The sequence below is a fragment of the Grampus griseus genome (assembly GCF_964374135.1).
Source record: "Grampus griseus genome assembly, chromosome: 1".
NCBI classification, from domain to species: Eukaryota; Metazoa; Chordata; class Mammalia; order Artiodactyla; family Delphinidae; genus Grampus; species Grampus griseus.
The window spans coordinates 150,862,185-150,886,899 of NC_139017.1; the positions used below are offsets into that span (position 1 = coordinate 150,862,185).

The 24,715-nt window shown below is 37.9% G+C and overlaps 1 protein-coding gene across 2 annotated transcripts in view; it reads right to left on the minus strand.

Moving 5' to 3' along the window:
* Window positions 1–1,692: 1,692 nt before the first annotated feature.
* Window positions 1,693–24,715, minus strand: part of ZMPSTE24 (zinc metallopeptidase STE24) — a 48,902-nt gene continuing 25,879 nt past the window's right edge. Inside the window, exons 7-10 of one of the 2 annotated variants that reach the window (XM_082664808.1) lie at window positions 22,722–22,906; window positions 9,268–9,372; window positions 7,356–7,499; window positions 1,693–3,010 (exon numbers count right to left, since the gene is read on the minus strand). In XM_082664808.1, coding sequence (XP_082520934.1) covers window positions 2,918–3,010; window positions 7,356–7,499; window positions 9,268–9,372; window positions 22,722–22,906 — 527 coding nt within the window. In that variant the 3' untranslated portion in view covers window positions 1,693–2,917. Of the gene's footprint in view, window positions 4,594–7,355; window positions 7,500–9,267; window positions 9,373–22,721; window positions 22,907–24,715 lie in introns of both variants that reach the window. The other variant, XM_082664807.1, reaches the window with a different exon arrangement.

Genomic DNA, 24,715 nt, shown 5'->3' on the forward strand with positions numbered 1-24,715 from the left:
AAATAAAGGCTCAGTCAAGTTCCTTACCCGAGGTCTTCATAGTAAGTGGTGTGCTGCATTCTAGAGCCCTGCCCTGGATCTTAACCCTAAGTTATGCTTCCCTGTTTGTCAATCATCAGGCAGAGAGCCAGAGGGGAGCTCTGACCTGAAGGCACAGGTTATCTGTTAACTGAGATGCCAGCTTCATCCTGCTCGCTGGGTAAGAACAGTCCTGGTTTCACAGATTTTTAGAACACATGGAGGTATCTTCCTATCTGTCTCTGGTCATATTGTTTGGCAAACCCTCCTCCCTGGAAACTATCCTGGATAATAAGAGAAGAGCCAGAGGTTTCCCTATCCATATTGTCTGAATAGGGCCATACCATCCCACTATGCATTATTCCTGCTTTTCCACCAAACTGTACATAGCCTGACACAAGAGTTACTTGCTCACATCATCATGATCTTGAATCAGGAGTTTCTGGAAAGAAGTTCTCTGTACTTTTCTTTGTATAGCATCTATGACAGAACTGAAGGCCCTCGAGGTAAGCTTTCTGCTAAGGTAAAGCTTTTCTGCAAATGACGATAGAAAACTCAAAACAGCCAAAGCTACATAAAGTATATATGTACCAACGAATCCAAAAGATTGATGACAAAGACCAAGTGGAAGAACGAGTCCTCAGGGAGGGGAAATACCACATAAAGGATTAGGGGTGAGCGTGAGAATATACAGGTCAAGGGCAAGCTGGAACCACCATTGATACTAAAGTCGTTGATTTAATCCCAGCTCCTATCCTAAACAGAGGTAGGACTTACTAGCAGCTCTCAGACTTCAGCAAAAAGCCAAGTCAGATAAAGGCAGTATGTACACACAAGGACTCTGCCTTAGATTCAGAGATAAACCCTGCTGAGGTCATGCCATTTAATCTGAGGTCTTGATCTACTTCACTCAGCCCCCTGCACACCCACCAAATATTAGGGTGCAGACTGCCACCTCTTTCCCTCCTTGGCTGGCCTCTTTACTCCTTCCCCTGATTGGTCAATACCTCAGGAACCTACCAGTATCCTCTGGCCATCCCTACGCCTCCCATAAACTGTAGGTGACCAGGTCAAAACAATCACATATTAAAAAGCTAGTTACTGGGACTTCCCTGGTGATCCAGTGGTTAAGACTCTGTGCTTCCACTGCAAGGGCCGCGGGTTCGATCCCTGGTCAGGGAACTAAGATCCTGCATGGCACGGGGTATGCCCCCCCCCCAAAAAAAAGCTAGTTACTGCTGCCACATGAAAGGAAGACTAAAGAGGCAGCTGGAGCAAACCAAACAGGCCTAAGGCAATGAGAGGTTATGGGAATGGAGAAGGAATGGTTCTGAATGACACTTCTGAGAAAACACCAGCAAGTGGCACTCTGGAGTGGAGCACTGAAGAGGACTCCGAGTGAGGTGCAGTGATGGTCCTGCTGCCACTGGGCACTCAGGCCGCTCCTTCACACTACTCTTCACGTAGTGGGTTGGCCAAAAGGGTCATTCTGTTTTTTCCATCAGATGGCTCTAGTAGCACTTAGTTGTCTTTAACTTCATTCAAAACAATTTTGTTAGACTGTACGTGACAGCTGTCATATCAGTGTGCGTTTAAAAAAAGACTTATCGAAGTTGGTGAATTTTTATGTAGCCATTTTAATACTGAAGATGGAAGAAAAGAGCAACATTTTCAGCATATTATGCTTTATTATTTCAAGATAGGTAAAAACGCAACGAAATGCAAAAAAAAAAAATTTGTGCAGTGTGTGGAGAAGGTGCCGTGACTGATCGAATGTGTCAAAAGTGGTTTGCGAGGTTTCGTGCTGGAGATTTCTCGATGGACGAGCCTCCACAGTCGTGTAGACCAGTTGAAGTTGACAGCGATCAAATCGAGACATTAATTGAGAACAATCAACGTTATACCACGCAGGAGATAGCCGACATACTCAAAATATCCAAATCAAGCGTTGAAAATCATCTGCACCAGCTTGGATATGTTCATCGCTTTGATGTTTGGGCTTCATATAAGTTAAGCGAAATAAACCTTCTTGACCGTATTTCCACATGCGATTCTCTACTTAAATGTAATGAAAAGTTCCATTTTTAAAACAAATTGTGACGGGCGATGAAAAGTGGATACTGTACGAGAACGTGGAATGGAAGAGATCGTGGGGCAAGTGAAATGAACCACCACCAACCACACCAAAGGCCGGTCTTCAGCCAAAGAAGGTGATGTTGTGTATATGGTGGGATTGGAGAGGAGTCCTCTATTAAGAGCTCCTTTCAGAAAACCAAACGATTAATTCCAACAAGTACTGCTCCCAATTAGACCAACTGAAAGCAGCACTCGATGAGAAAAGCGTACAGAATTAGTCAACAGAAAACGCGTAAGCTTCCATCAGGATGACACAAGGCCGCGTGTTTCCTTGATGACCAGGCAAAACTGTTACAGCTTGGATGGGAAGTTCTGATTCATCCACCATATTCACCAGACATTGCACCTTCAGATTTCCATTTATTTTGGTCTTTACAAAATTCTCTTAATGGAAAAAATTTCAATTCCCTGGAAGACTGTAAAAGGCACCTGGAACAGTTCTTTGCTCAAAAAGATAAAATGTTTTGGGAAGATGGAATTATGAAGTTGCCTGAAAAATGGCAGAAGGTAGTGGAACAAAAGGGCGAATACATTTTTCAATAAGAGGTTCTTGGTGAAAATGAAAAATGTGTCTTTTATTTTTACTTAAAAACCGAAGGCACTTTTTGGCCAACCCAGTACTAGCACTTGGTTCCTCTAGGGTAATAAACATATATCTACTAGGTAACAAATGACAGACAAATTTTGTCAAATTAAAGACAAAGAACATCAATATGCACTGGCAATTTTTAATGTTTCACTTGTGCAGAGCTGAAATTTGTATTTAAAGGCACGGAAGGAAGGAAAGGCAGTTATCACAGCATGAATTCACAGATGAAAGATGCTGGATCAAATCATAGCACTGTTCCTCTTCAGCCTTAGGAAAATAAATAATACGGTACTAAACTAGATGTTTATTTTTATTATATTTCCATGTAAAGACATCACCCAAATATCAGCTGAGCAAAAGACTTTCTGGCCAGATACCAAGCACGCACAGTTGATCCCACTTTGGAATAAATGCCCAGAAGGTACACATCACCAGCGGGTGGGAGCTCTAGGCACAAAGTTGGGTCTCATTCAGAAAGTGGACAGAGATTTGAATCAGTCAAACATGCAGCTTCAAAAACTGGAAATCTTTCATGACATTTGTTTTGAAAATAAAACTTGTCAGCATATCAAGAACTATAATTTTCTAAAATGGAATCAGGCCTGATTAAATAGCACTTAAGACTTACTGACAAAACTTAGAAAAATAAAAACGAAAACTCTTCTATCCTTGAAAGAGATAGAAAATTATATTTTTTCCCTGTAACATCATAAGAGAATCATCAGTATTTCAATCTTACATCTCTTAAAATGTCATTTCTTCTTCTTTCCACATTCTCCCACTTTTAAAATAGCAAAGCCTGTTCAACATGGCAATTTTTGCTAAGTAAAAGGATGCACTATTTATTGAATACAAGAGTATGAATGAGAAAAAGCTGAATGTTTAGAAAAATACTCGTTTACCCCTAATGGGATCATACCCACCAGGTGGAAAGAAAGAGAAAGACTTTCTTAAAAACAAAAACAAAACCCAGTGATTTAAAACATTCTGTACATAATTCCTAATTTCAAAGCATTATTAGAAACTCCTGAACAGTGTATAGCAAGAGAGGGAACAGAGAAATTTGATAGAACAGGAGAGAGCATATTTCTAACTACTTTCATTTACAAAACATCAGCCTTACCAATTATTAGCTTTCTTCCTTATTTAAAACATTGATTGGCCAGCTTAAATCATAACAGCATGAAAGTAAAAATAAGTCTCAACTTAGGTATGAGCACAGTGATTCAGGACCACTGTTTCTGTCTTACAGAGAGGATTCAGAGGTGTGTTCCCTTTTAAACATATGCCCCCAGACGCCTTATATGCAGGTTCCATATAAGCATGTAAATAAAACAAGTTCTGTATTTTCTCAAGTGATTTTACAAGTTGACGGTAAACTAGATTTTAAAGATAAAACTAAGCCTTTAAAAACATTAAGCCTCAAAATTTCATCCAGTGTTTTCTTTAAGAAATGGATTATTAAAATCATTTTTGAAATGAGATATTAAATGTATTTAAATCTTGGCTTTTCCATACTTAATAATTTTTCTTAAAAAAAAAAAAGTTTAAAAACATCAAGAGCCAGAACATGCTGCCAGGACAGAAATCATCAGAAACGTCTTCAGTTGCAGACCCTGGGCAACTCAGTCTTGTTTTGAATTTTTCAAAGCCTGGAGTCTCTCTAGTAGCGGAGGATGAGAATAATGCCACATAGAGAACAACCAGTCAGAAACAGGGAAACCCAAGTTATCTTTGTTTAGTTTGATTAAAGCAGAATATAAGTCTTTAGCCTTCCCAAGTTTCTTGGCAAACGCATCAGCTTGAAATTCAAATCTGCGGCTTAGGACGGTTAGGCAAAAAGAAAGAACCTGAAAAAGTAAATAAAAGTGTTTTAACCACTGCTCCCCTCTCTGTTGTCACTAAAGGTTTCATGAGCCAAAACTGTAGAGGAAGTTTGGCTCAGGATAAGAGAAACAGCAGGCCAAAAGAAAGATCACTCATATTTAGGGGACCTAGGGTGGGGGAATTGTTAAAAATTGAGCCTTTTCCCCAGCAAGCCAACAGACCAGAAACAGATATATGTCCAAAGGAATGTCAGTCTTAAAGAAATACTAACATTTGAGAACCTGCCATGTGCTGGGCACTGAATTGACACTTTACATATTCTCCAACAATCCCACAAGGTGATTACTCTTACTCCTGTTTTACGGATGAGGAAGGTGTATCTCAGAGAGATGAGATAACTTGCTTGTAGTCACACTGCTAGAAGGTGGCAGTGCTGAAATTCTTGATGATTCCAAAGCCCATGGACACTACCTTCCTCAGATACAGGTAAGATGTGGTGATTTATATTCAGACTCTTCTTTTTCTTTTTTAAAAAAATTCTTGCTCACTTATCCACCTTTAAATGATAACTGAGAACATTCTAATATATATATATGTGTGTGTACACGCACACACACACGTATATATATATTATAGCCACTAATGACAATCTCAAAATAGAATTTTCTAAAGTGTTCTGAGTTATGGTAGCTTCATCAGAATAAATGTTCAGTCCCTGAAGGTGACAACTACGAAGAGGACAAATTTCATCCGAAAATATAAATTTTGAGGGAAAAGTAATTTATTTGCATATTGAAGTATTACAGGTTGAATGACATGATGTCTATTTCTTACTTTAAAATATGTCAGCAATAAAAAAAAAAGTTTAAAAAGTCTCTCCTCTGTACCTCTTATTGCCACTAGCAGATATAGAGTTTCAACATAAAGTCTGGGAGTTCCTGATACCTTCTTAGATATGTTCAAAGCTAATATCTGAATTCTACCTGAAATTTCTTTCCAAATCTTGAATGTACTTTTTGGGACAGACTCATTAACTAGTATCTATCTATCTATCTATCTATCTATCTATCTATCTATCTATCTATCTATGTATCTATCTCCTGATTTCAAGTGTCCCAGGCTAACTGTTCCTTGAATCTCACTGTAAGACATAAATAGAAACATAAGCAGATATAACCTATACCTACCTACTCTGCTGTAGGTTTCCAAGCTCTTCTTGATGGGGCAATTTCCCCATTTTCTGGGAAAATATGTCTTTCCTATAATGACCTCTTAAATGCTGACATTAAACATAAGATTTTCTGTTTAAATACTTAGTCTTTTTGAAATGAATCTCCTGGGCTCACCAAAGTTTTTACAACAGTTGCTAATATCTCGCATTTCAAATTACTCTAATACCCCACATTTACTTAGACATTTTTTGAAGTGAACGCAACTACTCAATATAAGGAGACAAAGACAAAAACTGAGAGGCCAAATTAGATGCCCAAAGGAGAACCACTAACGTTACTGGTGCCTTCCTTAGAGGACACTTATACTCAGTCAAAATCTAGTAACTTTTACTTAATGAGTTTATCTGATTTCCCAGTCTATGATTGGTTGAAGAAGAAAATTATAAACAGATAATGACCATAACAGAAAGTTACACTGATATTAGCAAGGATTATCAGCCTGACAGTGAGCGAAGAGATAAGAAAATTAGTTAAATAAATAAACAAACAGCATAACTGCTTAAAGAGCAAAGCAGTCTGGGGCATTTCATATACATAACTCAGTGTCCTTAAGGCATTCCTGAATTGTGACTGAAGACAGAAATGACAATTACCACTATAAGGTGTTCTATAACCTCTTTAAGAAGTAACAGTCTATATACAGCATTTTATACTCTCAGCAAAAGGTAAAATAAAAAATTAAAACATTTAGAGTTTAAAGATAATAAATCTCAGTTCTCTGAAAATGAATGTAGATTCTGAGGACAACGCTATACAAACATGATCTATTCCTCTCCATTTTTCTTTGCTGGTGCCTTACACCCCAGCCCACCCCCACCTTTTACGGAGAAAGTTAAAACCTTAACTCTACAACCTGTCCCAAGAAAGAATTCTTCTGAATGGAGACATCTCGAGATCCCCGATACTATTTCTTGGCTTAATGTGGAAGTCTAATCAATTAGTATCAGGACATGTTGCCATCACTGGATTTATTCATATACAGTCTCATTAATCTATGTCTTATCACATATACGGAGTCCCCCTACTGAGTGGTTCTTAAACTACACTTATCATAAAACACCCAATTCTGATTCAGAGGGTGTGGGGTGGGATGCTAAGGCTACTATGAATCAGGTGGTCAGGGAATACAATCAGAGGAACACTGTCATACAGCCTCCCTTATCCAGTCATACTTACACTCAATTATATTTGCTTTGTCCCTTCACACACAGAAGGTTTTCACCCAAGCACTGGTGAATATGTGGTTTAGGACATAGCATTCCGATAGTTAATCTCCATCTACCAAGTCTCTAGGTATCTGTTACATCAAGGTTTTCACCACTAAAGTCTAATTCTCCACTTTTTTTTTTCCCCTAACAGTATGCAAGCACTTATTATTTGGGATTGGGTTTTTCTGCTACTTTCTTATACTAGCTAGTAAATCAAGCGACTAAAACTTTGTTTCATCTGCTTGTTAAAACTATAGTTTTGTTCTGTTTTTTCACTACCCTAAAGGTTCTAGATTTGAAATAGACAAGGGCATATGTGAGATAATTTTAAAGAGTATACGTTACCTCATTGTAAGGTGAAAAAATAAACTGGAAGATGATCAATAGTCCAATTAGAGTGGGTTGGCTGTCATAAAAACCAAATGCAACAAAAAGCTCCTTTCGACCAATTAATACAGCAAACAAGAAAAAACACAGGAAAGAATTCATCTAGAAAGAAGGATACAAAATTTCTAAGTTATTTCTAAGCTGATTTCACTGTGGGATCAGTAGAACAAGACATCATGATGTGATTTTAAGAATGATGTTAGTGTAATCACAGAAAAAGTTATTTAGGTAGTTTTATAGTTTTACTTTTATTCTAGAAGGAGAGAGGGCCTGAGCTGAGGATATATACACTAATTCATGTTAGTGGACAAATAATGGTTTAGCTGGATGACTAGGACCTTGGAACAAACTAGTGGATGGCTAACAAGAAGATCTGGAAAGGGGTATGTGGTAAAACTTCCAAAATTAGCCCAGAGTATGATAATACTTAGGTCTAACGTGAATGTTCACCAAAAGCGTTCCACGGTAGAGAAGGCCCTCTCAATGATCAGGTGGAGAAGATATCTGCTCTGCAGATGTTAGCCAGCTTCTTTCCTTAGCCACTCTAGGACTTGGTCAAGGGCTCATGAACAGAGTGGCCATGGTGATAGGGATGGAATCAATGCATTAATCAGCAACACAGACATCCCCCCACTGGCTCTTGCTGAGTGTACAATTTTTCAGAAGAGGCAATCAACCCCGGCCCTGATGAGGTACCTCAGGGACCAGTCCACCACCCTCATGGTAGGCTGATTCTCTTGGACCCCTTCCTTCATAAAAGCAGCAGTGATTTTCCTTATTAAACTGAATAACTTACATTAAACTTGGATTTGGACTTATTTAATGTCTTACTCACTGCCATGTATCCGTACAACATAGCTTCCCGCCAAGGAATTCATTTTTATACCTATAGATGTAAGGCAACAGGAAGGTACGTACAGGGGTACACAAGTCTTCCCATACAATCCATCACCCAGAACCAGCTAGCCTTTTAGAAAGGTACAAAGACCCATTTAAGTCTCAGTTGAGGCCATATATGCTCAGAACCAGTCAACAAAACACAGTGCTACTTCACTTAGAGCCTTAAAACTGTGGTCACTCTGCTGGTTTAGTGGTATTAATACCCAGAAGCGGAATATTACAGAAATTATTATGTGCTTTATATATACTACCTTTTCCAATTTTTTTTCCTATGGGTATAGAATGACTTTTTTCCGCTCCAGGGAAGCCCCTATAATGACTTTTTTAAAAGAGAAAAAATGTTCTTTAAAAAGTATTTTAGGGCTTCCCCGGTGGCGCAGTGGTTGAGAGTCCGCCTGCCGATGCAGGGGACACAGGTTCGTGCCCCGGTCTGGGAAGATCCCACATGCCGTGGAGCGGCTGGGCCCGTGAGCCATGGCCGCTGAGCCTGCGCGTCTGGAGCCTGTGCTCCGCAACGGGAGAGGCCGCAACAGTCAGAGGCCCGCGTACCGCAAAAAAAAAAAAAAAAAAAAAAGTATTTTAATACCCAAGTTATCTGGGCTCACTCCTTTTGATCTTCACAGCTCCTTAGCCGAGTGACTCAGGAGGTGGTGACGATGACGATGATGATAACAATAAATACTTCTATAGTACTTACCATATTCCAGGTACTACTCCAAATTCTTTACGTATATTAACTCATTTAATTGTTACATCAGTCCTATGAGATATCATCACTCAATAAGGGAATGGAGGCAGAGAGAGGCTCAGGAACTTGCCTGAGGTCACACAGGTAGTAAGTCAGGGAGCCGTGATGTGAAGCCTGGCTACAGAGTCTGTATTAACCTCTCTACTATATGAACTCTCATGCCTGCTATATTTATAATTTGACTATCCTGTCATAAAAAGAGAATTGTCACTCCAAACTTACCTGGCTAATAATGATATTTTTGACTGTGTGTCCCAACTTCCAGTGCCCCAGTTCATGGCCTAGCACAGCAAGCACTTCCTCATTTTTACATCCTTGTTTCTTATTCTGAATCGAAGAACAAATTGAAAATAAATTATCAACAAACTTCAAAAAGTTTATACCTTTTAACCCAGAAAGAGACCTTCTTAGATTCTAACTTAAGAAAACAATCGGACTTTTGTGCAGAACTGTTCATTCACTTAACAAAACATTCCCTGAACCACTCCACATTAAACACCGGGTTAAGCTTGAACACAGAATCATGAACAAGACAGACATATTCTGACTTCATGAGTCTACTTTAGATTAAAAAATACATAAATATTTATCAATAGGACAATAGTTAAATAAATCATGACACAGTCATGTGACAGCCATATTATAAACCCATTAGAAATTTTGCTTTCAAAGATTATGTTGCAACATGGGAAACTGCTCATGATAGTGCCAAATAACATTTATGTTATACATCCACTAGATGAATAGCCACTAGATGTTTTCAAAGATTATGTTCTGGCATGGGAAAATGGCTCATTAGGTGAAGAAAGCAGGAAACAAAACTAAAAATATATAGTATGATTCCAATTATGAAAAAATGCAAATGTGTATGTAAAAATACACAAATATAGAAAACAGACTGAAAGTATATCGAAATGTCAACAATAGTTTTTCTATATGGTAGAATTACAGTGATGTTTATTTCATATCTTTCCTATTTTCCAAATTATCTGCTAATAAGGACATGTCACTTATGACCCCCAAAAACACCAGGAAATGCTCTTTAAAAAACTGAGACTTCCAAGCTAAGATGGCAGAGGGAACATTCACATCTAATTTTATTCCCTCTAAAAACTCCAGTAAAACTACAATCAAGAGTTGTTTTTTTTTTAAGATATAAACCCACAAGGATAGGGAAAACAGGTGAGGTGGCAAGAGCAACAACATTTTGGAAGCAGGAAAGCAGACAGACAAATGATAATAGACTAGGCAGGCCAAAGGAAGTTACATCATAAACTAGCAGTGGAGAAAAGAGAACCAGCCTGATTTACACTGGCTGAGAACACTGATTAACACTGACAGTCTTTAAAGGGCTCGAGAACTAACAGTACCAGGTAATTCTGGAACTGGGGAACAGGAGGTGGTGGCTGAAATAAGAATTGAGAGCTGTGTGAGAAATGGTTAAAGCTCCAGATTCCTTCTCCAACTCCACACCAAAAGGCAAGTGCTCCTCCTCGTTCTGGCAAAAGCCTGAAAGCTCATTCTCCCTGGATAGGGCAAAAGAATAGGACACTTCAACTGGGAGTTCGACATAGTTGAGGGCCTGGGTACACTAGCAACAGACCATGTATTTGCTTACCTAATGGTATGGTACACTGAACACTGAGAACTCCCTCTCCCAAACTAGTCCTCTCCCCATACCTGGCTCCCAGATAACTACCCACCAGGCAAAAGACTAGAAGAGTACTCCCTGGGAACTGACCATTCTACCAGGAAAGACCTGAAGATACTAACAGCAGGTATTCCTCAACTACAAGCACATCCAAGCCAAGCTACAGTGAAGCTCAAAGTTGATAAGCCTTATCTACAGGCTCAGAGATTCCAATCAGGTTTTCAGTCCCATTCCTTTACTAAGGAGTACACGAACAAGGATTATCAGGTATACAAGGTAAGTAAGCTGTTAAGATGGAAGACCAGATACAGAAAAAAATGCAGTATGGAAGAAACAGAAATTATAGAAGGAGAAAATTCAGAGATAAGATATTATATTCGTGGAAAAACAGAGGATAGTGTAAAAATGGGAAATTCAGAGAAAAATAAATATTGGAAATTAAAGCTTAATAGAATGATTGGAAGGACTTCCCTGGTGGCACAGTGGTTAAGAATCTGCCTGCCAATGCAAGGGACACAGATTCGAGCCCTAGTCTGGGAAGATTTCACATGCTGTGGAGCAACTAAGCCTTTGCGCCACAACTAATGAGCCTACACTCTAGAGCCCGCGAGCCACAACTACTGAGCCCACGCGCCTAGAGCCCGTGCTCCGCAGCAAGAGAAGCCACCACAATGAGAAGCCCACGCACAGCAAGGAAGACCCAATGCAGCCAAAAATAAATAAATAAATTTATTTAAAAAAGAAAAAGGTTGGGAGATGATGGAATCTCCCAGAAAATAGAAGAAATAAAGAAATGGAAAAGCAGGAGAGAAAAGCTAAGAAAGTTCAATATAAGGAAGCCAACATTCAAATAATAGGAACTCTGAAAAGAGAGAATAAAAAAATGGAGAGGAGAAAATCATCAACAAAACAATTCCAGAAAGTTTCCTAGTACCAAAGAACCTCAACTTCCAAATTAAAAGGGCCCAATGCATACCCAGCACAATGGGTAAAAACAGACCCACTATGTTGTCCATTAGAAACTAATATAATATTGCAAATCAACTATACTTCAATTTAAAAACAAGGCTCACACCAAGGCATGTGAAATTTCAGAACACAGAGAAAGGAGCCAACAATTTCCTAGAAGCATAAAAATTAAGGTAACATACTAAGGATAAGTAAACTGAATGGTTTCAGACACCTCACCAGCAATGTTGAAATCAAGAAGACAATGGAGAGAGTTCCCTGGTGGCCTAATGGTTAGGATTCCGGGCTTTCACTGTTGCAGCCCAAGTTCTATCCCTGGTAGGGGAACTGAGATCCCACAAGCTGTGTGGTGCGGCCAAAAAATTAATTAATTAATTTTTTAAAATAAAGCAATTAAAAAAAAAAGACGATGGAACAATGCCTTCACGATCTTGAAGAAAAAGTATTTCCAATCTAGAAATCTAAACCCCAGTCAAAGTGACAGAAAAGAATGTGACAGAAAAGTGAAGGCATTTTGATGCCAGGACTCAAAAACTTTACTATGCAGTCTTTCTCAGGAAGGTACTGGATTGAGGATGTTCTTTACCAAAATGAAGGAGTAAATTAAGGAACAAAAAGTCATGGAATACAGAACACAGGAGACCCAATGTAGGAGAGAAGTGAAGGAAATCTCTAATGGTAAAGGGCAACCCCAGAATGACATCTATACACCAGCTAGAGAGCGTAACCCATCCAGATTTGAACAGTGTGACTCGAAAGAAAATCTGTTAAGGGCTGCCATGATCACACTGTCAGTCACCATACCATCTTTTTAACCTGATGAAACTAGTAGAAGATGTACACTATCAAGAGAACACAGCAAATCAACTTGGAATCAAGGATGAGCACAAGGGAAGTCCAGTATGAGAACTGAAGAGCAGGGCTTCAGAGAAACCACCCCAAAGAAAGAAAATAGAGATCTCTTTTGGGGTGTGGCAGGGATGAGGGGGACTAAAACTAATAAGGTTAATGATGCAATTAAACTTGTAGGAAATTATACTGAAGGACAGCAGAAGTTGTGAGAAGAATTAGCAAAAAGATAAAAGGAAAACTAAGCACACTTAAAAAAAAAGCAATTATTAAGCAAGAGGGAAAAAAGGTAAGGCATGCTCAGCAGTGAATAGGTACAACACTGTTTTACAATAATGTTTACAAAAATGTTTTGATACTGATTAAACCAAGAACTGTAACAGGACTATATTGGAAGAATTGAGGGAAGGGAGGAGCAGAGCGGATGTTAGGACAAGAGCTAAATCCTCATCTACCGTAAGTGAAAGTCAAGAGATAATAGTGTCAGGGACTTCGCTGGCGGCCCAGTGGTTAAGACTCTGTGCTTCCACTGCAGGGGGCGTGGGGTGGATCCCTGGCTGGGGAAACTAAGATGTCACATGCCATGCGGTGCAGGGAAAAAAAAAAAAAAGAGAGATAGGGTCAATAAATAATAGTACACATACAATATAGAAAATGATATGTGTAAATGTCAGAAGAAGCTAAAAGAGTTGCAGTCTGTGGGGAAAGGGCCCTGGCAGCACGTGAGCAGCACAGAGAAGCGAGAAACATGAAACTGCTATATTTTATTATATGCTTTTTTTGTACTCTGAACTTCTAAACAGTATGTTTGTGTTACTTTAATAAAGTAAAATTTAATGTTAAAATTTATTGGAGTTCTGCTTCCCTAACTTTATGATAGCCTCTCAAACCAACATTACAAATATATATGTAAATACACACACACACATATACACACAAAAATATATACATACACATGCATACATATTTTTTTTTCCTTCAACACATATGAAGAATAGGCCAGGAAAGATTAAAAAAGTAACAACAAAGTTGCTAACATTTATTAAACAGTGACTATGTACCAGGTCCTCTGTGCTAAATACTGTATTATAACTCATTTATACATCATAATCACCATATTAGATAAGTACACTTATTACTGCCCTTTAAAGATGAGAAAATTTAGACAACTGATGGGAACATACTGTATAGCATAGGGAACTCTACCTAATGCACTGTGGTAACCTAAATGGGAGGGAGGTCCAAAAGGGAGGGGATATCTGTACGTGTATGGCTGATTCATTTTCTTGTGCAGTGGCGGCTAACACAACATTGTAAAGCAATTAATTAATAAAAATTAATTAAAAAAATAAAAATATAAAGATGAGAAAATCTAGGTACAGAGAAATTAACTAATTTTCCTATGGCCACACAGCCAATAAACAGAAAACCTGGGATGTGAAGCCAAGTAGTCTGATGCCAGAGACCTGTGCTTTCAACTTTCACACAGCTATAACTATAAAAGTAAATTATTCAACATTTATCTAATAAACAATTTTTTAGTCAACAGATATGTAATCATTTGCATATTATTATAGTACTGGTTTTAAAATAACTAAACATAGGGAATTCCCTGGTGGTCCAGTGGTTAGGACTCCATGCTTCCACTGCAGGGGGCACAGGTTCGATCCCTGGTCTGGGAACTAAGTTCCTGCACGCCGCATAAAAATAAATTAATTAAATAAAATAACTAAACCTAAATGGTAGGTGGTCATATGAATGATAAAATATAATGTTTACAAAGCCAAATAAAATTCTCACTGTTTATAAACTTTCCAGATTAAATTTAAATAGTGCCAAGACACAATGAACAATTTAATCTTATACACACACTCTCACATGTGCATACCCACATTCACTCACCAACACACACATACTCTGAAAAACATCTAAAAATGCTTAATAACCACGATGAAGAGTGGCCCCCGCTTGCCACAACTAGAGAAAGCCCTTGCACAGAAACGAAGACGCAACACAGCAAAAATAAATAAATTAATTAATAAACTCCTATCCCCAATATCTTTTTAAAAAAAAACCTGCTTAATAAGGTAAAACAAATATCTTTAAACATACAGTTTAGTTTAGTTTAAAGTAAGAAAAAGCCAAAGGTGAGGAGTTGAAATTAACATCCCTTGCCTAATCCCATGAAGGGGTATACTCTGAGTCAAAGAGTGAGCCAGAAAAAAAAAAAAAAATGCTGGTGAAGTAGCCCAACTGTGTCAAGCTCATCTAAAGTGGAAAAAAAAGAAAAGTCTCCATTAAAATTCAAAAACATTATCTGCATGGTCCAGAAAACCCCAAGATGAGATATTAAAGTGCTTCTGGCTTGGTAGCACTGGGGCCAACTGATAGAAGCAAATACAAATCCTCTATTGAGGAATGTACCCTAAACTCAGACACTTCAAGATTCCCGAAGATTAAGATCATTGACCTATTATGAACTCACAATAAAAATTACCAAATACTTCAGAAAACAAGCCACAATGAGTAAGAGTTAGCAGAAACAATATGGAGCTAGCTGTATTAGCTCCTTAAGACTTCAGATACTGGAATTATCAGATACAGAATAAAAAGAAGCATGTTTTATACAAACAAGGGAACTAAAAACATGAGGAAGGAATAAGAGACTACCAGAAATGACTGATTTGAAAAAGAACCAATTAGAACTTTAAAACACAATGGACTGGTTAAAGAACAGATTAAATATAGCTAAAGGAAGAATCCATGAACTGGAGTGTAGAGCTGAAAAATTACAGAATGCAGCTCCAAGAGACAAATATAGAAGAGCGGTTAGCACCCATGGGAGACAGAATGAGATGGTATAACATTCATCTAATTGGAATTCCAGAAAGATAGACTAGGGAGAACGGGAAAGAAGGAATACTTTAGATAATGGCAAAGAATTTTTTAAACTTCAGGAAAGACATGAGTCCCTAGATTTAGGAACCACAGTATATCCCAAACAGGACTGGGATAAAGAAGTCCATACTTTCACAACACGAAAATCGAAGAGAAATCTTAAGAATAACCAGAAAGAACTAAAAAAAAAAAAAAAACCAAAACAAACAAAAAAAACCCAATAAGCTCAGAGAAGAATTTTTTTTTGGCCATGCTGCAGGCAGGACCTTAGTTCCCCGACCAGGGATCGAACCCATGGCCCCTGCAGGGGAAGCACAGAGTCCTAAGCACTGGACCACCAGGGAATTCTCACAGAGCTGACTTTTTCAACAGGAACAAAGGAAATCAGAACAGAATAGAAAAAAATAAATATTAGGATGCTAGGATAAATAGCGGTCAATCTTGAATTGATATCTAGAATGAGAGTGATATAAAAACAAAAACAGGGACAACTTCCCTGGTGGCACAGTGGTTAAAAATCCGCCTGCCAATGCAGGGGACATGGGTTCAAGCCCTGGTCGGGGAAGATCCCACATGCCGCGGAGCTACTAAGCCAGTGCGTCACGACTACAGAGCCTGCGCTCTAGGACCTGCGAGCCACACCTACTGAGCCTGCGTGCCACAACTACTGAAGCCCATGCACCTAGAGCCTGTGCTCCACAAGAGAAGCCACTGCAATGAGAAGGCCGCACACCACAACGGAGAGTAGCCCCCGCTCGCCGCAACTAGAGAAAGCCCACGCGCAGCAACGAAGACCTAACGCAGCCAATAAGTAAGTAAGTAAATAAATAAATAAATAAATAAAACAAAAACAACTTTCCAAAGAAATTTCTAAAGCATATACTCTGGAAGAAGCAAGGTAATTTCTAAAAGGAAGGTGTGAGATGAATACGGAATGGTAAGCAAAGACACAGGTAAGCACATAGGTAAACTTAAATAATGACTGTATAAAATAATAATAATGCTAATTTTAGGGGTAAAAAATAAACAAGATAAAACTAAAATATAATATGAAGGGGGTATAATTAGATCAAAGTGTTTATTTAAGGTTCCTGGATTGTTCAGGAAGCAGTGAAGATACTGTATATATTAAGATTTTAGGTTATATGGGCATGATTTATTTTTAACAGCAACCATTAAAAGAATAGTCATATATGAACCTTGAAACATTAATGACAACCCAGATATCATTTTTTAAAAACCTTCAATAAGTTCTAAAAATAAAGCAAGAGGAGGATGTGTGTGTATATGTTTGGGGTGGAGGTGGGGGTGATATGAAAAGGATAGAGGGGAAAAAAGGCATAAAATAATATGGTAAAAATAATTCCAAATATATCAGTAATCACAATATACATGAATAAATAAAGCTTGTCAAAAAAAAAAGACAGTGAGTGTTAGATTGGATTTAAAAGCAACCGTAACAACAAAGTCTATCTATGTATGAGACATCTAAAATATAAAAACCGTAAGGTTAAAAGTAAAAGGATGAATGTGATATGGTGATGGTTGCACATTATATACTAAAAACCACTGAACTGTACACTTAACCAAAACATAAAACAGAAGCAATATTGTAACAAATTCAATAAAGATTTTTTAAAAATGGTCCACATCAGGGACTTCCCTGGTAGTGCAGTGGATAAGACTCCATGCTCCCAGTGCAGCAGGCCCGGGTTCAATCCTTGGTCAGGGAACTAGATGCCACACGCATGCCACAACTAAGAGTTTGCATGCCGCAACTAAGAAGCCCGCATGACGCAACTAAGACCTGGAGCAGCCAAAATAAAAAAGTTAAAAAGTAAATATTTTTCGGGACTTCCCTGGTGGCTCAGTGGTTAAGAATCCGCCTGTCAATGCAGGGACACGGGTTCGAGCCCTGGTCCGGGAAGATCCCACATGCCATAGAGAAACTAAGCCCCTGCGCCACAACTACTGAGCCTGTGCCCTAGAGCCCGCAAGCCACAACTACTGAAGCCCGCGCGCCTAGAGCCGGTGCTCCCAACGAGAGAAGCCACCTCAATGAGAAGCCCACACACTGCAATGAAGAGTAGCTACTGCTGACTGCAACTAGAGAAAGCCTGCGTGCAGCAACTAAGACCCAATGCAGCCAAAAATTAATTAACTAATTAATTAAAAAAATAAAGTATGTTGTTATTTAAAAATAAATATTTAAAAAATATTCTTGTTTTTAAAAAAATAAACAAAATAATAAAAAAGCTTCATCTATGGGACACATATCTATCCCGCAACAATTACACAATATATACCCCAGAAAGTGAAGGCTAACGGTTTTGAAATAAACTCCAGCTACTTAAAAGAGTGACGTACAAAAAAAAAAATAGACAAAAAGGAAATTTATTTTGTTTTATAGACCTTAGAAAAATGCAACCTAATGGAAACACAGGCAGCAAGATACTGGAATCTAGATATTCTACCACTTTTCCACTCCTTCACCAATTCCTCATTTTGAAAGAAAATGACCACTTCAAAATGAGGCTGGGTAGAGGGACAGATTAAAATGACTGGCAAGATAGCATTTACATTTATTATCTCTTTTCCTTTTAAACATCAGTATTTACGTCAGAATACATTTGATAGAGAAAGTGAAGAATGAGATAACTAGCCTAGTTTCTTAAATGGCTAAGAGACATGTGTACCTGTACCTTCAGGGAATGGCCATCAAGAGGGAATAACGAACAAAGCACCAATTAATGGACATGTATTCTAAGGGGGAAATAAAGAGGTGCAACTGAAGATTTATATACAAAAATATTCATTGCAAGAATAGTTTTAACAGCAAAAAACTGGAAACAACCCATACACCCAATAAGAGGAGAATGATTTTATTTTATTAATTAACTAATTTATTTATTTATTTATTTTTGGCTGCTTTGGGTCTTCGTTGCTGTGTGCAGGTTTTCTCTAGTTGCCGCGAGCAGGGGCTACTCTTCGTTGCAGCATGAGAGCTTCTCATTGCAGTGGTTTCTCTTTTTGCGGAGCACAGGCTCTAGGTGCGCAGGCTTCAGTAGTTGTGGTACGTGGGCTCTAGAGCACAGGCTCGGTAGTTGTGGTACATGGGCTTAGTTGCTCCACGACATGTGGGACCTTCCCGTGGGACCTTCCCAGACCAGGGCTCAAACCCGTGTCCCCTGCATTGGTAGGCAGATTCTAACCACTGTGCCATCAGGGAAGTCCCGAGGAGAATGATTTTAAAAAATGATGATTTAAAAAGATTAGAAATATATATAGTAAGATGTTTACGGTTAGTTGGATTATTCATGTTTTCTAATTTGTCTATTAGTTTAATAATAAGCAAAATAGGCTGCTTTGTTTAATAATAATGATAACAGCTCCCACTCATTAAATGGTCTATGTACTAGACACTGTATTATTAGATATTTTACATACAGTTTGTTAATCTCCACTACTACAAGGCAGCTATCATTATCATCATTTTATATAAAGTACACAGTCTTTAGGCTTCTAGTTTCACTAGTTACCTGCCTCCCAGTATGAACTATGAATTAATTCTTTTATAAAACAAGCAGGTCTCTATTAGATAACATAGGCTCTTGTCTCTTGGTTTGATGTCTGGGTTTAGGAAGCTATTCAGAACTGCATGGAGTCACATTCAAAGATATGGAATGAAAAGAGCTTAAATAAGGGTCACTTTCTGCAGAAAGGAGACTTGTTTATTGGTGGTAGATTCTTAGACAAAACTGGATTTTCTTTTCTTCCCATGCAACTTTCACATACAATAACAAAAATAAGTACCACATATCTTTCACTTTTCTATAGCACTTTTCATAAAATTCATATGCTGATTCATTTGATCCTCACAACACCAAGCTGCACAAGATGGGAAGTAATATCTTCATTTTAGAGATAAAGGACACCAAGAAGTTAAAATGTCTTAAGACCATCTTGCTAATAAGTAGTGGGTAAAAGCCAAACCCACATCTCTGGATCTTGTCCTCTACTATACTTATCAACTGGGAATACTTTCACATGACCCTAGCACTTGCTGGGGAAATACTTGTTTTCTTCTATAAAAGTACAGCTTTTATATATTAAAAGTTTTCCTTTTACTTAAACTGCTTTTGAGACAGGTTGTTCCAATGATCGAGTTTGTCTTCTGAAGGATAAAACTGCAGAGAGTAAGTTTCCTAGTCATCTTATAAAATGTGAATAGCCAGTATGGAGATATTCATCAACATGTTAACAGTAGTTATCTCTACGAGGAGGGATTTCAGATAACTTTAGTTTTCTTCTGTTCAAAATGAAACACTTCATCCTTTCTATGTGATCCAGACTTAAAACCATTTTTGCATCCCCCACTGTGTTGTACATAGTAGGTGTTCAGTAGCAGGTGCTGAACAAACCACTATTTCCTAAACTTCTGCCACACCTGTGTATTCTCTGTGTGATTATTTAATATCTTTTAAAAAATCAATTCACTTTTTAAAACTTAACCTTATCCTAAATGACAATTTTCATGAAATCATGATAAGCTAGTTTTATCTTTTTCCTAATATACATTAATACACATATAGCCATTCAAATTTCAAATACTGATATACTACCTAAAATCACCTCACCTGTGGTACATGCACTGGCGTTCTGCGTCAATCTTTGATTTCCTCCTTTACTCCCCATAATAGCAATCACCCAAGTACTTTAAATCCATCTTTTATTATGACTCCACACTTATTCTCACCTCTCACTCTAGTGTAGGCCCTTATTTCATGCTTATCTTGGTTATCTTGATGCAATAGGCCCCTAGAAGTCCCCCTTGCCTCTAATCTTTGCTCTATCATATATGTTGCCACAAAATTTTAAACTTCCTAAAACAAGCTTTGGCCTCTACCCAAATCAATCTAAACTTTCCAGGCCACTGAAAACAACCACTCAATGTCTTCAGGAAGAAGTACTTTACAAACTCGTCCTGGCCTACCCTTCTATCCCCTTCTACAAGAATCCGTTTATTCATTAGTCTCAGAATAGCCATTGTGTAGTTGTCTTTATAGCTTTATTCATTCCATATCTTCAACCTGAAAAGCTCCATCCCCAAGTCAAAATTTTGCCTAGTTCAAATATCCTCTCTTTTAAGAAACCTGTCTGACCATTAGCATCTGCATTAATTTCTTAATTTCTAAAAGCCACACTATTTCAGCCACTCACTTACCACCCTCTGCCTTAAACTATGAGCTATTTGTATACATATCTACTCTCCTCTACTACAGGTTCTCTAGGGTAGGACTATGTAACTTATACATAGATGCTAAAATATTTGCAGCTACTCTTCAAGAAGCCAACAAAATAACTCAAACTCCATTCAACGTGGTTCAAAAGACTAATCTTTTCTAAGATTTAAGCCAAAGAATACTGTTCTCACAGATACTAAAGGTCAGTTATTTCATTACTGAAATCAGCAGACCACTATCTAACACCCAGGTTTGGCTATAAAGTAATCCACCCTGCATGTGGATACCTCTTCAGCAGGTTGACTTGCTGAACTTGTATGATTCCCCACTGTTGTCACCTGGTTACTCTTTCTGGACTTCAGTTTTCCTGTCTATAAGATGACCTTAAGAGCTCTTCCTAGCTTAAAATCCTATGACTCTTGGTCAGACCAAAATGACTTTTATTACAATATCCGGACAGGATAAACCCACTTGTTTCCCTTTTTTTTTTTTTGGCCCCACCATGCGGCATGTGGGGTCTTAGCTCCCCAACCAGGGATCGAACCCATGCACCCTGCATTTGGAGCGTGGAGTCTTAACCACTGGACCGCCGGGGAAATCTGATAAACCCACTTAAAAATAAATATAATCAAAGGAGTTAACCTTCACCCAATACTGTTTAACCCCTTCACAGAATTTTGTTCCATCTACATATTTATAACAGGCTAGGCACTCTATTAGACCATCTCTTTAGAGTCAAAACAGATGCTCAGTGATAAAAGTTATTTTCTGGTACTTAAAGCACACAGAGTACAAGGTTATTCACATATATTATTTCATTTAATCTTAACAACCCTAAAAGGTAGGCATCTTTATTCCAGTGTTTTTCAACCAGGAGTGATCTTGCCCCCTCCTTCCAGCACCCCCCAACCCCGCGGACATCTGGCAATGTCTAGTGACATTTTTCATTGTCCCAGTTGTTGGGAAAGGAGGGATTGATACTGGCATCTAAAGGGAGAGGCCAGAGATGCTGCTCAACATCTTATGATGCACAAGATAGCCTCCCATGATGAAAAATTGTCCGGTCCAAGATGTCAATAGTGCCAAGATGAGAAACCCTGATGGCATTGTCTTTCAGTTAAGAAATCAAAGATTTAGAGAGCTTAAGTTACTTGCCCAGAGTTACACAGATCCCAAATCATCTCTGAATGACACCAAAGCCAATGGCACATTCCATCACACACACAACTACTGGAGACTGTTTCTGATGAAATATGTACTGTTTTCTTATCAGTGTTTCCCCTCCCCATTTAGTCTTGGTATACTTTAGATTTTGCTAGTCAGCATTAGCTGACCTCATCCAGGAGAAGATTCAGAAAAAGCTTTCTCAGACTAAAAGGTCAGATTTAACAAACGTCTTCTCTTGTGCTCTCACTGCATCCAGTATTTACAGCTTCAATGCAGCAATTACCATATTGTACTGTGCTTGTATGACTTTCTCCCCTTTAGACTATAAACTCCTTAAGAGCAAGGTTTGCCTCTTTATTTTTGTATTCCTAGTGCCAAGGAAAGTATCTCAGCACAGAGTTTACATTTCATAAATATTTGTTAAACAAACAAAAGAAAACTGACCAAGTTACATAGTATACCCAAGAATGCACAGCTACTAAATGACAGAACCAGGATTCAAATTCAAGTCTCTCCACTGCCAAAGCCTATAGTTACTATATCTCAATGAAGCTAAAAATGAGATGTTTATCACCTTTTTATCTTGCCTGTGGGAATTCTTCAATCATAAACATGTCAGGAATTATATATAAAGTCTCTGTTTTAAAGACAGCTTATAATCATAAGAATTTTCCTACCTTATACTTGTGTACATTCTGTGAAAGCTTGCAAGGTAGTTAGCATGTAACGATAATGATAATCTCTCCCAAATACCACAGTTACAAAGGGGCCACTGTATTTTTATTTGATAGTCTCCCGGAATTCAACACTCACTACATAGAAATTAATGTTATTCTGAGTTGTCACAGGAACTGTTCATAAAAACTAAGCCAGGGTCTCTTAGGAAGAGAAGAACTCACTTTAACTTTAGCTTTTATTTCTTCACTGTCCCCTTCTCCATCATTGCAGGGTTCCATGCCAGACTCCTCCTGGATGTCTTTGTTTAGTACAGAATACTCTTCTAGTAGAGTGTCAAACAAAACTATTCGCTTGTTCTTGAAGAAGCCATAAAAATAAGCATTGCTGTGGGAAGAGCGTTTAGATCCTAAGGAAAAGACAGTTCAAAGCATGGAAAAATAATTAAAAAGTATGGGGTTTTTTGGAGAGACGCCTAGAAACTGAATTACTGGAAAGGACATTAACATTTTCAAATTGTTTAACACCTGAAGAATATTATATCAACATAAATCACCACCAGCAGTGGAAAGTGCCTGTTTCTTTGCAGTCTTGACAACAAATATTTATGCTCTTTGCAGCTTTATAGCAATAAGTAAATAAATAAAGCCTAAATATCCAACAGTCATGGAATGATTAAATTATGGTAAAGCTATGAAATGGAATTTTAAGCAGCCAGATAAAAAGTATACTTTTGAAATATTTTAACAAGATAGGAAAAAGCTCACCAACATAACTGAAAAGGATGTAAAACTTCATGTATATAAAATTCCATTACTGTCATGAAAAAATGTACATGTAAATAGAAAAGCAGAAACACAAACCTATTAAGAAATACATTAAAATATTGAAGTGTTTATCACTGGCTTCTAGAAATATGGATTTTTGTTCCCTCCCTTATACTTTGCTCTGTTCCAAGGCTTTTAAAGTCAGTATACTTATTTAATCAGAAAAAATTAAAACTATCTTAAAAAGACTGAAAAAAAAAACCCTAAATTTTTAACAGTGGCTAACAGTAGCTGAACTATGGTTGATTTTTATCTTCTTCTTTATAATTTTCTTTATTTTCTATACTTTATTTTCTTTATATTTTATGTTCTAGCATGTGCAGTGAATTTAGTGGTTAAGAATGACTTTAGGTTCAAATCTTGGCTCTGCCATGTATTAGTTGTGTAAATGTAAGAAACTTTCTTAATTTCTTTAAGCTTTATTTTCCCGTTTATGATATGAGGAGAGGACTTTTTTGGTTTGGTTGCCTGGAAGTTAAGAGCCAAATATGTGGTCCAATTTTGTCAATAATATAGGACCTTAGGATCTGGAAAGCTGGGTATCTAGATCTTATACTTCTATGTCATTTCTATCTTCTCTGATTCTAATTTTTAAATTAATTTAAAAATATTTCTTAGAAGCTACCTGAAGTTACCTATGGAAGTAGGCAGATAAATAAAACAAAATGAATGTCTTAGTATCTCCCACTGGTCTAAGTATCTCAAAGTGTGGCCCAAAGAATGCCTACACCAAAATCACCTACGGGTACTTGTTAGATGTAAATACTAGAAACACTCAATATCTGAGAATGGAGCCGAGGAATCTTTAAACAAACTCTCCAGGGAATTCTTATATTCACTAAAGTTTTAAGAGTCCCTGCACTAGACCATAAGCTTTTTGTATCACTATGCCTTGCATGTAGTATTTATTCAATAATGCTTGTTTACTGAATGGATTTATCGTACCACTTGAGGTATGAAGTAATGTATTTGGGAACTCTGAAAACCAAAACGTTCTATGAGATTGTAAGGCATGGCCAGCTGTCTCTTCATCTTTCGTTTATGATGTCTTATCTCAATCAACTTCTTGGCAGCATTTGATACCGTTGACCACTCCCTCCTTGAAACACTTTCTTCTCCTATCTCAAGAGAAACACCATCTTCTCCTGGTTTTCTTCCTACCTCAGTGGTCTCTCCTCTTCAGCCTCCTTTGCTGGCTCTTCCTCCTCTGCTGACTCTGACCTGAGCCCCCTTCTCTTCTCTAAGTGCCCTCATCCAAGGAGGTATCTACATGCCAGATACAGGTACTTCCATATCACTATTTCTAGCCCTGACCTCTCCCTAGAACTCTGGATTTATATATCTAGCTGCTTATTTGACAGGCCTACATCTCCACATGGATGGCTAAAGTG